Source organism: Helianthus annuus, chromosome 7 (assembly GCF_002127325.2).
Source record: "Helianthus annuus cultivar XRQ/B chromosome 7, HanXRQr2.0-SUNRISE, whole genome shotgun sequence".
Taxonomy (NCBI): Eukaryota; Viridiplantae; Streptophyta; class Magnoliopsida; order Asterales; family Asteraceae; genus Helianthus; species Helianthus annuus.
In genome coordinates, this window is record NC_035439.2 from 142,012,879 (window position 1) to 142,028,836 (window position 15,958).

The following is a 15,958-nucleotide window of genomic DNA, read 5'->3' on the forward strand; positions in this document are numbered from 1 at the left end:
TTAATTTTCGTCTTCGAATTCTTCATCCTCGCCAACTTCGTCTTCCTCGTCCTCCGTTTCTTCTTCACCCTCAGGTGGGATATACCGAACCGAGCATGTGTGTTGTACCAAATCAACCGTTAACGCGGAATGGTACGGTTCGCAACGCAATTCTCGTGCATTATTCACTCTTTCTTCCATTGACGTCTGCGGATGCTCCTCCTGAACGGCTTCCGGTACATAATTCTGGCATATCGCCTTTCCTTCGTCTTCCAAAATCATGTTGTGCATGATTATACAGGCGTACATAGCATCTCTCATTTTTTGATTGGTCCATGCACGAAAAGGATTTCTCAAATAGTGTCATCATTGTTTAAGAACCCCAAAGCATCTCTCAATGTCTTTTCGTGAAGACTCTTGAACCTTTTTAAAGTGTGCTCCTTTTTCATCGAAAGGATCAGTAAACGTCTTCACGACAATCGAATATCTAGGATAAATTCCGTCGCACAAATAATATCCATGAGGGTAGTAGTTTCCGTTTGTGTAAAAAGACGCTTTTGGAGCTCTGCCAGAAATCCAGTCCTCTAACAACGGAGATTGTTCAAAAACATTTATGTCATTGCATGACCCGACCACGCCAAAGTAAGCCGACCAAACCCAAAGGTCCTGTGAGGTAATCGCCTGAACAATAACAGTAGGTCCCTTTTGGTCACCCCGTGTGTGTTGACCTTGCCATGCGGTCGGGCAGTTATCCCAACGCCAATGCATGCAATCCAAGTTCCCGATCATACCAGGCAAACCATGCTCAATAGAATATTCCTCGTAAATCTTTTGAAGGTCGTCCCATGTGGGCGTTCTCAGATAACGCGCACCGTACAGATCTATAACACCTTTATAAAAACAAACGTATACAACCATAAGCTTAAAAAAAGTACTTGTAATTTTTATAGTAAAGTATAGGAATGTACCGCGACAAAAATGCTTCAAGGTGTCTTGCGTTGTTTTCTCGGCCATATTTAAATACTCGTCGTTGATGTCGGTCGTGTTTCCGTAAGCAAGGACTCGTAGCGCCGACGTACACTTTTGGATACCAGTGAATCCAAGTGTCCCTTTCACATCCGCTTTTTGTTTAAAATAATCGAAGTTGTTTTCCAAGTCGTCGACGATGCCTAGAAACAAACGCTTACTCATTCGGAAACGACACCTAAAAACTTCTGGGTTCGGAAATGTTGGCACTTCATCAAAATAATCTTGCATCAACTGATCGTTTGCCGCACGTCGGTCTCGTTCAATATAATCTCTTGTTTTAACTTCACGTTCGGGCCGGCTACAATGCTTCGCATATCGCACCGCTAGTTGACAAGCACTCGTTACCGCCTCTTGCTCGACCTCCTCATCAGTGGATTCACAATCATCCGCTAAAAACTCTCTGTAGTAATAATTTGCGATGGACGAGGAACTAGGGGAACCCATTGTTTTTTTATAAAAATGGTTGAATATTTGAGATTGTAGAGGTTTTTGTTTGTAAAATGGAAGTATTGTATAGGTTTTTTGTTTGTAAAAATGTAGAAGTGTGTATGTATATATATAGGTGAGAAATGAAAAAAGAAAAAAAAAATTATAGCCGTTGTTTATGACCGTTGCAACGGTCTCACTGGTCAAAAAATCTCCCATCCAGCGTGATTTTAAACACGCCAAAACAACAAATTCGATCAAACACGCCCAAACACGCCATGCGGGGCGGTTGTGCGGCGTTTAGGGGCATGATTGGGGCTTATTTTTGAAAAAAGAATGCCCAGTACGGGTGGTCTTAGAGACACGTATAAAACAAGTGAATTGAATTTTTATTATATTATCAATTGTTTTATATGGTTCGTTAATAGGAATCTAAAATGTAATTTTAGTTGGTCACAAAACCATCTCATGACTTTGAAATTTTCTTCGTGGCTAGCTTACAATTGCCAAAAAAAATCATCATAAATACTACATGTATCAGATACGTATTTTTTTTTTAAATCTCAAGTTTCTAAATAATATTTTTCACTTTTTTTTAATCTCAAGTTTCTAAATAAATATTTTTCAATGTATCAAATACTCATGTATTTTGTTTTTAAATCTCAAGTTTTTAGATAAACATTTATCAATGTATCAAATACTCACTTATTTTTTTAAATCTCAAGCTTCTAAATAAATATTTTTTATATTTACTAAAATTACACAATATATTTGTTATAAATGTATCCGTTTCAATTTTTTTTTAACTGCTGAAGTTACACTCAATCTGTCTTCGACGGGACTCGAACCCTTAACCTCAACAAAATAAACACCTTAACTCCAATGACTTTGCCAATTAGACCTAACCCCATCCTCAATATTTTTTTATTAAGTTTGAGTTTTTCTACAACTTGTAATAAAAAAAAAACTTTATCCATAACAATACCATAAAATCTTAATTTATTCCTCAAAAGTTGATATCTGTAGGCCATGTTTTCGGAATCTTCTCCCCAACAAAATGATTTTAGATCGAAATCTAGGATTTCATCACGGCTCATTCTATACGCACCCCCCCTCTTTCCTGATTATACCCCCCCTTGTGAGAGGAAAACTGTCGGTCCCACGCAGGCCCCACCTGTAAATATGTGAGAGGAGGGGGGTGAAAAAAGTAAATAGGGGGTGTAGAAAGTAGCACCCTTTCATCACAACTTACATCTTAATCAATAAAAACAAAAATAAATAAAAAATGTCCCCATCCATTACATTGAATATCAAACAAAATTACATAACAATAGCAGTTAAACGGGCAAACAACTGCGCTACAACTATGGGTGTCAATTGTATCCAGTTAATGGGTTGGCGGGTTGACAGGTTGCGGGTTGGCGGATTGGTGGTTTGAAATGTTCCACCCGAACCCGACCCATATTATTATTCGGGTCAAAGATTTCAACCCTAACCTGACCCATATAAATTCAGGTCAACCCGAACTTAACCTGTTTAACCCAGATTTTTAAATGAATCATATAAGTCGACGATTTATAAACGAGTGGCTGCGTTTTAAGCAGGGTTATCAATAACATGTTTGATAATGAGTATGAGTGTGGTAAATCTAAATATTAATAAAAGACTACAAATAATGCCACATGGCATTCTCTCTTTCAACCACATAAATTTTATTTATATTTATTTAATAATATATTTTTTTAATACTAATAACCAATATATATAAATATCACTTATCTTTATCCTTATCTTTATCTTTAGTTTAATATTAATAAATCCAATTAATAATATTATAAATATCTAAATCTAATATCTAATAAATTATTAATATTTTGTTTTTTACTTATTAATAATATTACCCAAAACTTTTATACTTTTGCAATTTAGACCTTCGTTTTTTTTTACTTATTAATCTAAAGCTTTTCATCTTTTCCAATTTAACCCCAACTCTTTTTAATTTTCAATTTTGTTCCACCATACTTTTCATCATTCCTAAGCTTTTCGTTTCGTTCTAAATTTTGTGAGTTAACGCACCGCAGCGTGCGTTTGGGGTTCAGCATTTTTCGTATATTTTTCCCGTTTGGCCCGTCAAAACACATCTATTTTTCTCCGTTTAACATGTTCGTCGCAACGCACGGGTCCTGGATTAACTTAGTTATTTTTCTATGTTTTACGTTTCGATTTAATTTCTCTGCAACGAGCGTGCGTAATTTCAAAGATTTTACGTCTGCTTTTCGCTCGGCTTTATTTTTTTTTCCGTTTTTATTTATTTTGTTTTTACGAGTTTCCCGGTGTTGGTGATCGCTGATAATGATATAGCATTGATACTACTTGACACAGTTTTACGACAACCGCTGCAACGCAGGGGCTTAATACTAGTAAATAATATAATTTATCAAAATTAACATTATTATAGCTAACCATGTAAAATAGAAACATAAAAAACAAAAACAAAATTATAAAAAGATCTTTTCCTAAATAGTTAAACGAGTTAATGGGTTAACTCGTTTTTTATACGGGTCAACCAGAATCCGACCCGTCTTTTTAAACGGTTCGTGTTAGTTGACCAAAACCTATTTTTTTCGTGACGGGTCGTCTCAAGAATTGCCGTCCCTAGCTACAACCCCTATTGAATAATAAATCCAATTCTATCAAAAACAAAACTATGATTCTTTGGTATTGAGAAATTGCTATTCACGACCTTCTACACTCTATTTAGAAAGATGCAAGAGACCCGAAAGTATCAAAAACAAACTTTTTTTATTATATATAAAAAAACCCCAAAATCCTTGATAAAAAGCAAACCTGTCTCAAGTCATGAACAACATTCCCTCCACTCTCTTCAATTTCTTCAATTAATCTACACGTTTGGGCCCATAAAAACATCTCATCATCATTATTAGGGGACCCGGGGTGGTTCACTAGTGATGGGTTCTAGTGATGGGAGCACCCAATCAAATCATGCCATGTCAGCACCCAATATTCTAGTGATAGTGATAGAAATGTAGTGGGGGTGGTATCACTAGTGATGGGGATTCCAATGTACAAGTATTAATGCACAATGTACAAGCCATATCCTATCAAACTCAAAAAGTTCAACGCGTGATACACTTGACGCGTTAATAATATAACGCGTTTTCATTTGAGTGGCGGCGGTGTAGCTTTGCAAACAACGCGTGATGGGGTGGCCGAACACGGACCACCCCGGGTCCCCTTATATCTTCCCCATACACCAAACTCACTTCGCCCATTCCCAATATGTCTCACTCTCTCCCCCACCTCACCACCTTCCTCCCGCCGGACTTTCTCTCCGGCGACATGACCCACCACTTTCACAACCCTTACGACTTCGCCTCCTCATCTTCTACTGAGTCGGAGAGTGACGATGATGACGTCACTGGGTTAACTCGCCCCACTCCTGTTCTTAAGGTTTTTTTTTTTAAATTAATGTTGTTACTTGTTTTTACTTTTTTTGTTTTCTAATTTTGGGTTTTTTTTGGTTTGGTTAGAAGAAGATGGTTTTTTCCGGTTCACCAGAATTCGGTTTGAACCGGAATGTTTTTGGGTTTTCTCCAACGACGCCGTTTTGCAAAGCGAATGAAGACTGTTTGGAACTTATTTACGCTGCTCCGGAGCAAGTAGCACAGATGAAGATGAAGAACAAAAACGACGCCGTATTTGCTAACGGAGGTTTACTCGGAGCCCCACTCTCTCATCATCATTACGGTGGGGTACTGCGTGAAAATGAAGAGCTTCTCCGGCGACAACAGTTTTGCCGGAGAGTTGCTGCCGGCGGTGGGTACAATTGCGGCGGTGGTCCTGTGGGGTTTCGTCAGGCTGCATGGCCTCCTGTTGTACTTGAAAATCAGTGTCGTCAAAAACCCGTTAACGGACTCACAGTCAAGCCGGTTCCCGGTGGTTTTAGTGCCGGTGTTAAGAAAGAATGCGCCGGTACCGGCGTGTTTTTGCCCCGAAATTATCCCAACGTTTCACCGGAACCGAAGAAAAAACCAGGTATATTTGTTTGCATTTGATTTCACTAGTGGTGTAAAGTAGCGATGAGCATTTAGGACTGAGTACCGTACCGAATTAACTGTACCGAAATTTTTTTGGTACTTTTTCTAGGTACTTATTTTTGGCATTTTTGGTACCGGTTTGTTATGTTATTGTACTGGTAAAATACCAATTTTTACCGTATCGTATCTTTAGAAACATTTACAGTAGTCATACCAGTACCCAATTTTGGCAATTTTCAGTATCAGTCTCACGCTTAGCCAAGCTTGACTAGTCTCGAGCTTGAGCTTGAGTGTGTTTCTCGAGTTTGAGCTCAGCACGGACTCCGGTCATGTATTATTTATTAATTAATTTTTATTTTTATTATTAATAATTATGAAGTTTTGTAAACTTTATATAACATAGCGTGCACACATATTTTGGTTATATTTCCTCATAATATTAAACAATAATTATTATTAGAGTAAATTACTTTTTGAGTCCTTGTGTTTTAGGGGTTTTAACCACTTGAATCCAAAATCAAAAAGTTTAACGCCCTGAGTCCCTAGCCATTTATTTTATAACGTTTTGAGTCCAATTTTGTTCATTTTATAACGATTTGAGTCCAAAAAATTGGACTCAAAATGTTAATATTTGGACCCAAAAGGACTCAAATGGTTAATGAAAATGCTTATAGGGACTCAGGTCGTTAAACTTTTTGCTTTTGGGCTCAACGAGTTAAAACCACTAAAACAGAGGGACTCAAAAAGTAATTTACCCTTATTATTATATAAATATACATTTATTATATATATATAACTTTTATATACTGTAGGCTTTTAGAACCGGCTCTAGTGCTTGTGCTTAGTCTCTTTTGTTTGTTAAACAAGTTTTTTTTTTTTAGCCAATCTCGAGTAGCTCGTAACGAGCTTTGGAGTTTCAATATTCAAATCTTGTCACCGATGATGTATTTTGGCTCTACTTGAGACTATTTCTGCCCTTTTTGATCCCCATCTTAAATTTATATTTTATTTCATTTTAGTATTTAATCCATTATATTTTAGTGTGACTTGCTGGCTGTTCACATCATTACCTTAATTTTTTTAATACTGACTTAAATTTTGAACAGCATGTTCGCCTACTCACATGCCAGCTGGAGTGCCTCAGCCAAACAAAAACATGTACCCAATTATTCCACAACCACCACAACAACCAAACATTCGTAACGGATTTGCCCCAAAGTATCATGTTCCACCACCACCACCACCACACCACTTCAACCGTGACGAACTTGCAGCGCTTGTAACGGCCAGACGTAACGCCGTTATGTTGGCGCAACAACGGCAAAGCGCCACCCGTGCCGAACCGGTTCTCCCTCAAGAATGGACATATTGACTGTTTAGTCATTGAAAGTGGAAAAGGGTAGATAGAAATAGAAGTTAGGGGGTTTAAAACATTAAAAGTGGTAGTAATGAAAATTAAAGGGGTAGGGATTTGGTAAAAGCTTTTGTTGGAGGTAGGTTTTGGTTGAAGATTGAAGTTGAAGGGGGTAAATAATAATATATTTGAAAGTCTTGTGTGGGTTTGTTTTTTTTTTTTTTTTTTTTTTTTTTTTTTTTTTGTTGAAAAAGGGGGAGAAGTGTATTTTGGGTTATGGAATGGTTGTCCCTTTTGTTCAAATTTTTAATAAATGAGGTTGAATTTTTGAATCAGTTTGGTCTCTGTGTTTTCTGCTTGCCTTTTACTTTTTAGTAGTCCTTTGCATGTTTTTATAAATATTATTACTATTGTTGTAATCTTCTAAATTTTGAATTTAAATTTAAATTTTGTGGAGTAAAAATATAATATAAATATGTGTAGGAATTTAACTAAAATGTAACTGTCATCTGGCTGTGGAGCTTGGACTAACTAAAAATGTGTAGTGGTGTAACTAAAACAAGTTAAATTAAAAACAAAAGTAAAAAAAAGGGGACAATGTGGTTAAGGGTGATTGGCTCAATACAAAAATACATGTTTCACCCCTTTTCGCTCATGCCCGTTAAACCCACGGCACGAAAACGCCCATGATAACTCCCCAAATTGCTGAGGTGAGAGTAGGCACAACCTAGGGGTGTAAACGAGGCATGCCGAGCTCAACTAGGCTGGAGCTATTTTGAGAACAACCTCAAATGACTTAAAAGCTCGGCTTAAGCTCTCTTCAACATCGTTTAAACAAGCCAGAGCTCAGCTCGAGCTTGACTCATCAGTGTTATCATCTTTATTATTGTATTATATATAAAAAAAACTAAACTTTTGTTTGGACTCGTTTAGGCTTGCGAGCCTAAATGAGCTTTGTGTTTCTGGCTCAAGCTTGAGCTCGATAACTAAGTGAGCTTTATTTAGAGCTCAGCTTGTTGAAACTTCTAACCGAACCGATAACAAATTGCTCTCAAGCCTTTGTTTACACCCTATCACAACCTAGTATACAAAGTATAAACAATAGATGTATGGTAGTATGGTTGGAATGTTAATTTATTGTTAGAAATGCTGGGTTCAATGCTAATCATTAACTATTTGAAGTGCGCTCCCTCCCATGCTTTGGTTGGTAAGAAGATATTTTGCGTGTTATTTTGGATTACGTTCAACTGTTCAATTATCAACCTATCAACGTAATTAAACTAGTAGATGCCCCGCCCGCGTTGCGGGGCGATAGCCGAATAATTCTCAACCAATTAAAAAAATACTATTATAATTTTGCTAGGAATAAAAAAAACGATGATAAGACCGTAATTTTGGGCTTAGGGCAAAGCTATAATTTTTCTGGACTAATGAGCCAGTGTTAGGCGGCTCCTTCACACGAAAAAAAATTAAATCGAGTAAACCAATTAAAAAAACCTTTATAGTTTTGGTAAAAAACTAAAACGATGGGGAAAACGTAATTTTTAACTGAGGGCCAAATCATAAATTTAATTCGGGGATAAATCGTAAACTAAATGGACCAACGGGGGAGTGCCAGGAAGCTGCCGGCACGACTGTAATTTTACACTTGGGGCAAACTTGTAATGTCACCAGGAAAACAAACAAAAACGATGGGGAAAATGCAAATTTACGTTGAGGGTAATATCGTAACCTGGCTTTGAGAAAAAAAAAACTAATTGCAAAATTATAAATTTATACGGGGCAAAATCGTAATTTGGAACTGAGAGTAAAATTGGAATTTTTGGCTGGGAGCAAAAGCGTAAATTTATTTTTAAGTGGGGGTAAAAACATAATTTTCAACTGATGGGAAAATCGTATTTTTTAAGGAAAAAAACAATGGCAAAACTGTAAATTGAAACGGGGTAAAATCATAATTTTTAACCGGGGGCAAAATTGAAATATTTAGCTGGGAGTAAAAACGTGAAATTATTTTTAAGCAAGGGCAAAAACATATTTTATAACTGATGTGAAAATCGTAATTTTAAAGGGGGATAAAATCGTAAATTTGTTGGGCCAATAGGGAAGTGTCAGGCAGCTGCCTGGCACTATTGAAGTCGCCGCCCATTCTGCCCAATGAAGGGCCGGCACTATTGCCTGTCGGTGCCGACCTTGTGTTTTGTAGTAGCGGAGAATAGATTTTATATAATTTTAAATAATAAAATAATAATAAAAGTGTGTGTCACGTGTCGAATAACACGACTCTTTTATGCCCCATCTCACTCTTCCCATTTTTGCAACACATCAATTTTCTGACACATGCTCATTTGACGTCCACATGTCACATAACACCCGGTTTTTAAGCCCCCCACTTGATATAATTTTACAGATAAAATAAATAATAACTAATGAGTGTAAATGTTTATAAGGGTGGACGGAGTCCTATCGGGGAGTCACCATCACTGATCGGTGAATGGATGCCGGCGTGGATTCGTTGAGCGGGGAATGGTTAAATCGGTGACTACTCACCGCTGCGGGAAGAGGAGGGAAGGGGGAGAGAGATGGGGGGGGGGGGTTAATGGTGGGTTCCAACTCCTTTCAACCAATCACAATTTTTTTTTTAAATTCTTTACCACTCTCCAAGTGTTTGACCATTGCCAGTGATTGAGTGCAAAATGGAGAGTGCAGTGGGGACTTGACGTGACATGATATTATTGGCTAAAGAATAACTCAAACATCCTAAAATGATTGAACGACTCTCTCCACCCTAAGAATATTTTGGATCTGGAGAAACTAAAAACGCTCAAAAACATATAGAGTCGGCCAACTATCACATTGAAAATGCATTCATTCGTCTTAAACATTCATTTCATCCCCAATGGATCACCTTTCACAAACACTCCTACATTTCCATGTATCACAATTTTATGTTTATTTTCAATAAGCAAATTGTTTATTATAATAAACTAATTGCATTTTAATTTTTGCAGTATTTAATATAATAAATTACTTATTTGAAAGTTTATAAGTTTTATGATAAAGTGGTGGTGCATACATGCTCATCATTAAATATTTATTTTGTTGATATTTTTGTTTAAACTGACATGTTAGTTGTTAGCTATATTACTATAAGATGACTATAAGTTTATAAAATATGGCTATGAGTTGCTAGGAACAAGCCATAGCTTAACAAATGGTAGATCAAGCCTAAAGTTCACGATCAAACCGTGTAGTGATCATACCCGTTTCTAGATGATTTTTCAAGCTCAAACTTAACACTCAATCAAAGCAAGTCATCTACGTTATAAGATTATTAAGGCTATATAGATTGAGTATAACATATAATCACTTATGCATATATTTTTCAAACAAAAATTAAATGTTAAACCCAGAAGATTTTATAAAACAATATCACATCCTTTATAAAACTTATATGATAATTGTTATATGAAATTTTCTTAAAGAGGTTTGCTTTCAAAATTGAAATAGTCAAACAAAGTTGGATTACACAAATGGAGTAATATCCAACCAAATGGAAATAGAGACAAATTGAAAACCAATGCCTAAGTAAAGATGCTTTACTATTTTAAGCTTTTGCCATACTCTTGTCTCTCTTGGTCAAGAATAATCCCAATTGATTTGCTTTAATTTTGACACTGATAAATCTTTTAGGGAAAATTACCAATTTGGCCGTTTGATCAAGCCAATTTTGAAAATGGCCATTTGACCGGGCATAATGCACCCTCCCATCAAAGTGAACTCCCATAATTATGCACCTTCAATCCAACCATCAGGTAGCCGACACGTGTCCCTGCTGCCTGAACCGGCTTTATGCTGCCTCGCCTGGCAGCCGAGCCGCTTCCCCCCCAAGCCAAGCCGCTTCGCAGAATGCCTGATTTATGCCGCTTTGAGGACTGCCAAGCCGAGCCGCTTCATGGTCAAGCCGAGCCGCTTTACCCCATTCCAAGCCGCTATAATCTGAATTTAAGCCGCTTTACCCCCAAGCCGCTATAACCTGTGCTCAAGCCGTTTCATCCAACATCCAAGCCGCTATAACCTGTGCTCAAGCCGTTTCATCCAACATCCAAGCCGTCTAAACCTATGGCCAAGCCGTTTCACCCTGGTCAAGCCGTTTCATCCAACATCCAAGCCGCTACACATGTTTTTTTATTTATAATTTCGTATGTATATATATATACATCTGTTTTTTTGTCTTTTACACACATCTGTGTTTTGTCTTCTCGTTATCTTTGTAGTAATACATTGTTTGGTCACGTTTAGTATAACTCATGGGTGTTAAGTGTGTGATATACACCGGGGGTAAGTGGGAGGTTGTTAACGGGAACATCGAGTATGTTGCCGGTCACGATTGTATTACTAGACGTGGTTTAGAAGTTGAAACTACTTTTTCCTACATCACTTTTTTAAGTTATATTCGAAAGATGTGTGATATTCAAAATATTACTCGGATATCCTACCAGATGTCTTCGTTTACAGATCCGATAGATATAATGAATGATAATGATGTTGTTTTTTTCTTTAATTTGGCTAATAGTAAACCATTTGAATTATTTCAGTTATATGTCATTCAAGAACCCGGTGTTGAGTCTTCTGATTGCGCATTTTTAAACAATTTCAAAGTTCCTGATTTGAATTTATCTTTTGATGATAGTGATAAAAAAATTAATGAAAACTGTACCCAATTATATTTACCGAGTAATACCCAAGGCATATCTTCTATTGTGTTTGAGCCAGGCCACATTTTTAATAGCAAAGAGGAAATGAAACTTGAATTGGGTAAAAAATGTTTGATAGAACGATTTGAGTTTAAAGTTGATAGATCGTCTAAATCACGGTACGAAGTGTCATGTTGTGTTGATGGTTGTGAGTGGCGTTTTAGGGCATACAGCTTTGCTGGTGATAGCGCATTTTACGTTAAATATTTTAACGATAAACACACTTGTTCAAAGACGCTCACACACCCACATTTTCGTCAGGCAAACCCCCAAGTTGTGGGTCATTATTTAGTGCCTCAATTAAAAGACGGTGGTCGAATTTATCGCGGAAACGAGATAAAGTCCGATTTTAAACAAAATTTAGGAATTGATATTAGTTACATGCAAGCATGGCGTGGAAAATGTCATGCTTTAGAACTCTTGCAAGGTACAAGCAGAGATTCTTTTGCCGAACTCCCAATCTATTGTTACAATTTGGAGCGGGCGAATCCGGGAACCGTGACTCACATTTGGGTTGACGACGAGAGTCGATTTGAAATGGTATTTGTGGCTATTGGTGCAGCGGTAAGTCGGCATGGACCTTAATAATATTTTTTTTATCTTAAAATATGATGGTCATTCACTGATTTTTTTTTTCAGGTTCGTAGTTTTATGCGTAATTTAAGACCTGTTATTATTATAGACGCTGCCCATTTGAAGGGTGAATTTAAAGGAACATTGTTTTTAGCAGTTGGCATGGACGGAAATAACCAGATTTTACCAATTGCCTATGGAATAGGCAAATCAGAGGATGGTGCTTCTTGGACATGGTTCCTCTCAAAGCTTAAAGGTTGTGTTGGTGAAATTCCAGATATGACGATCATATCGGATAGGGCCAATTCAATACATTTAGCTGTAAGCAACGTGTTTCCACACGCTTATCATGGTCTCTGCTGTCGACATTTAATGGTGAACTTAAGTTTACCGTCGAATAAAAAAAAGGAATACGAGAGCCTCTGGTGGAAGACCTGTAAATCTTACCGGTTGTCTGATTTTAATGAGTCTTTCCACACTCTATGTCTTGCAGTTCCTAGAATACGGAACACTTTAATAAGTATCGGGTTTGGACGGTGGGCAAGAGCGCATTGTCCCGGCAATCGATATCATTATATGACATCTAACAGTGCAGGGAAGAGACCAAGTGCTCACTCATATTAATTTTGTCTTTGACAATTGGCTACGTAGGCACGGTTACTACACCACAATGCCCATACCGCTGACTTACCCCTTTCATGTTACTTTTGCACACAACGTGCCTCAACAAACAGGGCCTTTAGGAGATTGTGGGGTATGGGTTTGCATTTTCCTGGAAAAGCTAATTAACGGGAAGCGGATTAATGACGGTGAAGACCCCAACGTAACGGCTAGCAATATGAGGCAACACCTTGCTATGCTTTTCTATGATTCAAAATTAGAAGGAGAGTCGAGTGTTGAAAAAATAATTCAGAGTGTTGAACGTAATAGTGATGTAACGACACCGTTTCATTAGATTTGTTATGTATTTGAATTAAAAAAAAGTTTAAAATATGTTATTCTACTATTTTTGCTATAATATAATATAATACCAAAAAAAAAAAATTAATAATAGTCCCTTATTACACCTACCACCACCTATATATACCCCCCCCCAAAATACCCAAAAATCAACTACCACCACTTAGCAAAATGGTGCTATGCAGGAATTGTGGATCGCAAACAATTATAAAAACTTCCTGGACCGCTACAAACCCGGGAAGAAAATTCTATTGCTGCATCAGTCGACGAGGAGGCTGTGGGTTTGTGGATTGGTCAGAGGGGCCCTCGTGCCAAAGAGCTATTGATGTATTTCGACATTTCATGCATGAACAACAACATGTGACCGTTGCAAATCAAGCAAGTGAAATTAGGCATCTTCAAGACGAAGCGTTAACAATGGCGGTGAAGTATACACGCGTGAAGATGTTGTTACTATTTAGCTGGGTTTTTTTCGTCTTGTATTATGTTGTTCATTAGAGTTAAATATTCTAATTAAAATTAAATAAATAGTTGAATTCCGAGTTTGCACCGAGTTTTTCGTCACTCGTAGTTTCTATTTTAGTTTATTTATTAACTATCAATACCCCTTTAATTTAACTAACCTATTAAGTTTTAATATTTAAAAACATAAAAAAACCTTAAATAGCCACAATTCTTTGGTGGGGGATAGCTATTACCGCGGTTGGGGGGTGGGGGGGGGTGGGGTGGGGGTGGGTGTGGGGTAGCGGTGTGGGGGGCGGGTGGGTGTGGGGTAGCGGTGTGGGGGGGGGTGTGGGGTAGCGGTGTGGGGTGGCCAATGTTGGCTATAAATAGCCACAATTCATTAGTCTCCCAAACCATTCACAAGTTTGTTACTTAAAAAAAACACAAGATGGTTAATTGGACAGAAGAAGAAGAACTAGCATTAGTAACAGCTATCGTTGACGCTAAACGAAATTTACAACGCGGACAAACCGCGTACTGGGGGCAAGCGTTTCAACACTATCAACAGCACGTCGGCAACGCGCGACACAACTTAAACGCGTGTCAACACAAATGGCGTGATCTTAAACCGAAGTTGGATCGGTTTAAACGTTACTACAACCGTGTCCCGGCGGCTGGGTTGAGCCACGATGATCGGGTATATATCGCGAGGGTCGAGTTTAGGCACGAAGAGAATACGGATTTTAAGTTGGTTGACCACTTTAATATTTATCTTACTTTGTAGTTTTTTTTTTTTAATGCTATGTAGTTTTATATTTTTAGGATTTAATAAGTAGATTGTGTAATATTGTTAGGATTTAATAAGTAGGTTGTGTAATATTGTAATATTTTTAGGATTTAATATTGTAATATTTTTAGAATTTATAAGCCCGTTTTGTATAATATTGATTTAAGTATAATGTTTATTATTTCTAATTCAACTCTTATCGATAAAAATATATACAAATTTCCGATATAAATCATGATTAGTTATTTAAAAAATTATATAAACGATATTTCTTAGTTTTTTCCATGAATGACTTGATATATTTATTTATATAAACGATATTTCAAAGGATCTAACATAGCGGCGGAAAAACTGGCTATTCTAAAAGTTTCAATTAACATATAAAAGGAATTAACTTGGGTATCCTATCAGCTCCTGCCTGGAGGAAAAACTGGCTAAGACACTTTGATTGTAACATAGCGGCGCGGGTTCGAGTCACGCAGAGGGCCGGTCTGAACAGAAGGACCCCCTTTTTGTTTCTTTTTTTTTGACTCTTAACTGAAGTAACTGAGTTTTCTAACTCAGTTAGTGGTTTCTTTTATAAAAACTAACCTATTTGGACTAACTAGGTTATTTTGAATGTATTAAAGGATCTACTAACTAGGTTAGTTTTCTACTAACCTTGTTAACCAAAAACTAATTTATTAAAAGGGTATTAAAATATTAGTTTATTTAATTTAATAAAATATTAAATTATTAAATTAATAATTAATAAAAAACAAAGAGAAAAGAGATAAAAATGAATTCTATTCTTCACAATATTCAACTGAGTTATTAAATATATGGAGAGAAAGAGTATTTTGATATTTTTGGATTTTTTTTGATATTTTTTGATGTTTTTTGATATTTTTTTGATGTTTTTTTATATATTTTGATATTTTTTAAAAAATGCAAATGTAGCGGCTCGGCTTGTACTTAACGCGACTTGGCTTGTAAATTAGGCGGCATGGCTTGTACTTGTGGGCAGGCGGTGAAGCGGCTTGGCTTGGGGGGGAAGCGGCTCGGCTGCCAGGCGAGGCGGCATAAAGCCGGTTCAGGCAGCAGGGACACGTGTCGGCTACCTGATGATTGGATTGAAGGTGCATAATTATGGGAGTTCACTTTGATGGGAGGGTGCATTATGCCCGGTCAAATGGCCATTTTCGAAATTGGCTTGGTCAAACGGCCAAATTGGTAATTTTCCCAATCTTTTATTACGTGGCTAACATCACTTTTGGATCATTCCCAACGGACAATTTTGAGAGTGTGACCGGATAGTCTCTCTTTTTTCTTGGGAATTTAAGCATTTCATTTCATTGCCTAACATTTTTTAAAAAACTCTTTGACTATTTAAAACTAGATTATTCTCCATAATTTATATTAATCCAATTTTAGCCTCAAGATACAAAACAACAAAAGAAGACATGTTTTGTTTACAAAAGAGAGGTGAATCATATAGATGTTACAAAAGAGTTGAAAATGTAATCACTATCGATCTTAGCAATGTTTTCAGAACTGGACCGTACGTCTAATCGATCTTCTAACTGGTCCACTGGCTCGACCTAAATACTAATGA

At 37.0% G+C, this 15,958-nt stretch overlaps 2 protein-coding genes across 3 annotated transcripts; one reads left to right on the forward strand and one right to left on the reverse strand.

Moving 5' to 3' along the window:
• Nucleotides 1-1,452, reverse strand: LOC110867062. The gene is made up of 3 exons (XM_022116204.1): nucleotides 948-1,452; nucleotides 771-869; nucleotides 1-248 (listed from the first exon to the last, which is right to left on the reverse strand). Exons 1-3 carry the CDS (start codon nucleotides 1,450-1,452, stop codon nucleotides 1-3), a joined length of 852 nt encoding a protein of 283 aa, XP_021971896.1.
• Nucleotides 1,453-4,268: 2,816 nt separating this feature from the next.
• Nucleotides 4,269-7,073, forward strand: LOC110868895. 2 transcript variants are annotated; one of them, XM_022118159.2, is made up of 4 exons: nucleotides 4,269-4,375; nucleotides 4,691-4,905; nucleotides 4,989-5,490; nucleotides 6,599-7,073. In XM_022118159.2, the coding sequence occupies exons 2-4, from the start codon at nucleotides 4,735-4,737 to the stop codon at nucleotides 6,862-6,864; spliced, it is 939 nt and encodes a 312-aa protein (XP_021973851.1). In that variant the 5' UTR covers nucleotides 4,269-4,375; nucleotides 4,691-4,734; the 3' UTR covers nucleotides 6,865-7,073. The 2 variants fall into 2 exon arrangements, with proteins under 2 accessions (XP_021973851.1, XP_021973850.1); XM_022118158.2 differs by having other exon boundaries at nucleotides 4,270-4,375; nucleotides 4,986-5,490.
• The last annotated feature ends 8,885 nt before the right edge of the window (nucleotides 7,074-15,958 follow it).

What these genes read in the sequence shown, in the direction of transcription:
- LOC110867062 (XM_022116204.1), bottom strand. Translation starts at nt 1,452, where the DNA reads ATGGGTTCCCCTAGTTCCTCGTCCATCGCAAATTATTACTACAGAGAG. An exon ending in CTTGAAGCATTTTTGTCGCG is followed by an intron (nt 870 to 947) that starts GTACATTCCTAT and finishes GTTTTTATAAAG; the next exon opens with GTGTTATAGATCTGTACGGT. An exon ending in TATTGAGCATGGTTTGCCTG is followed by an intron (nt 249 to 770) that starts GTATGATCGGGA and finishes TGATTTTGGAAG; the next exon opens with ACGAAGGAAAGGCGATATGC.
- LOC110868895 (XM_022118158.2), top strand. Translation starts at nt 4,735, where the DNA reads ATGTCTCACTCTCTCCCCCACCTCACCACCTTCCTCCCGCCGGACTTT. An exon ending in GCCCCACTCCTGTTCTTAAG is followed by an intron (nt 4,906 to 4,985) that starts GTTTTTTTTTTT and finishes TGGTTTGGTTAG; the next exon opens with AAGAAGATGGTTTTTTCCGG. An exon ending in GGAACCGAAGAAAAAACCAG is followed by an intron (nt 5,491 to 6,598) that starts GTATATTTGTTT and finishes AATTTTGAACAG; the next exon opens with CATGTTCGCCTACTCACATG.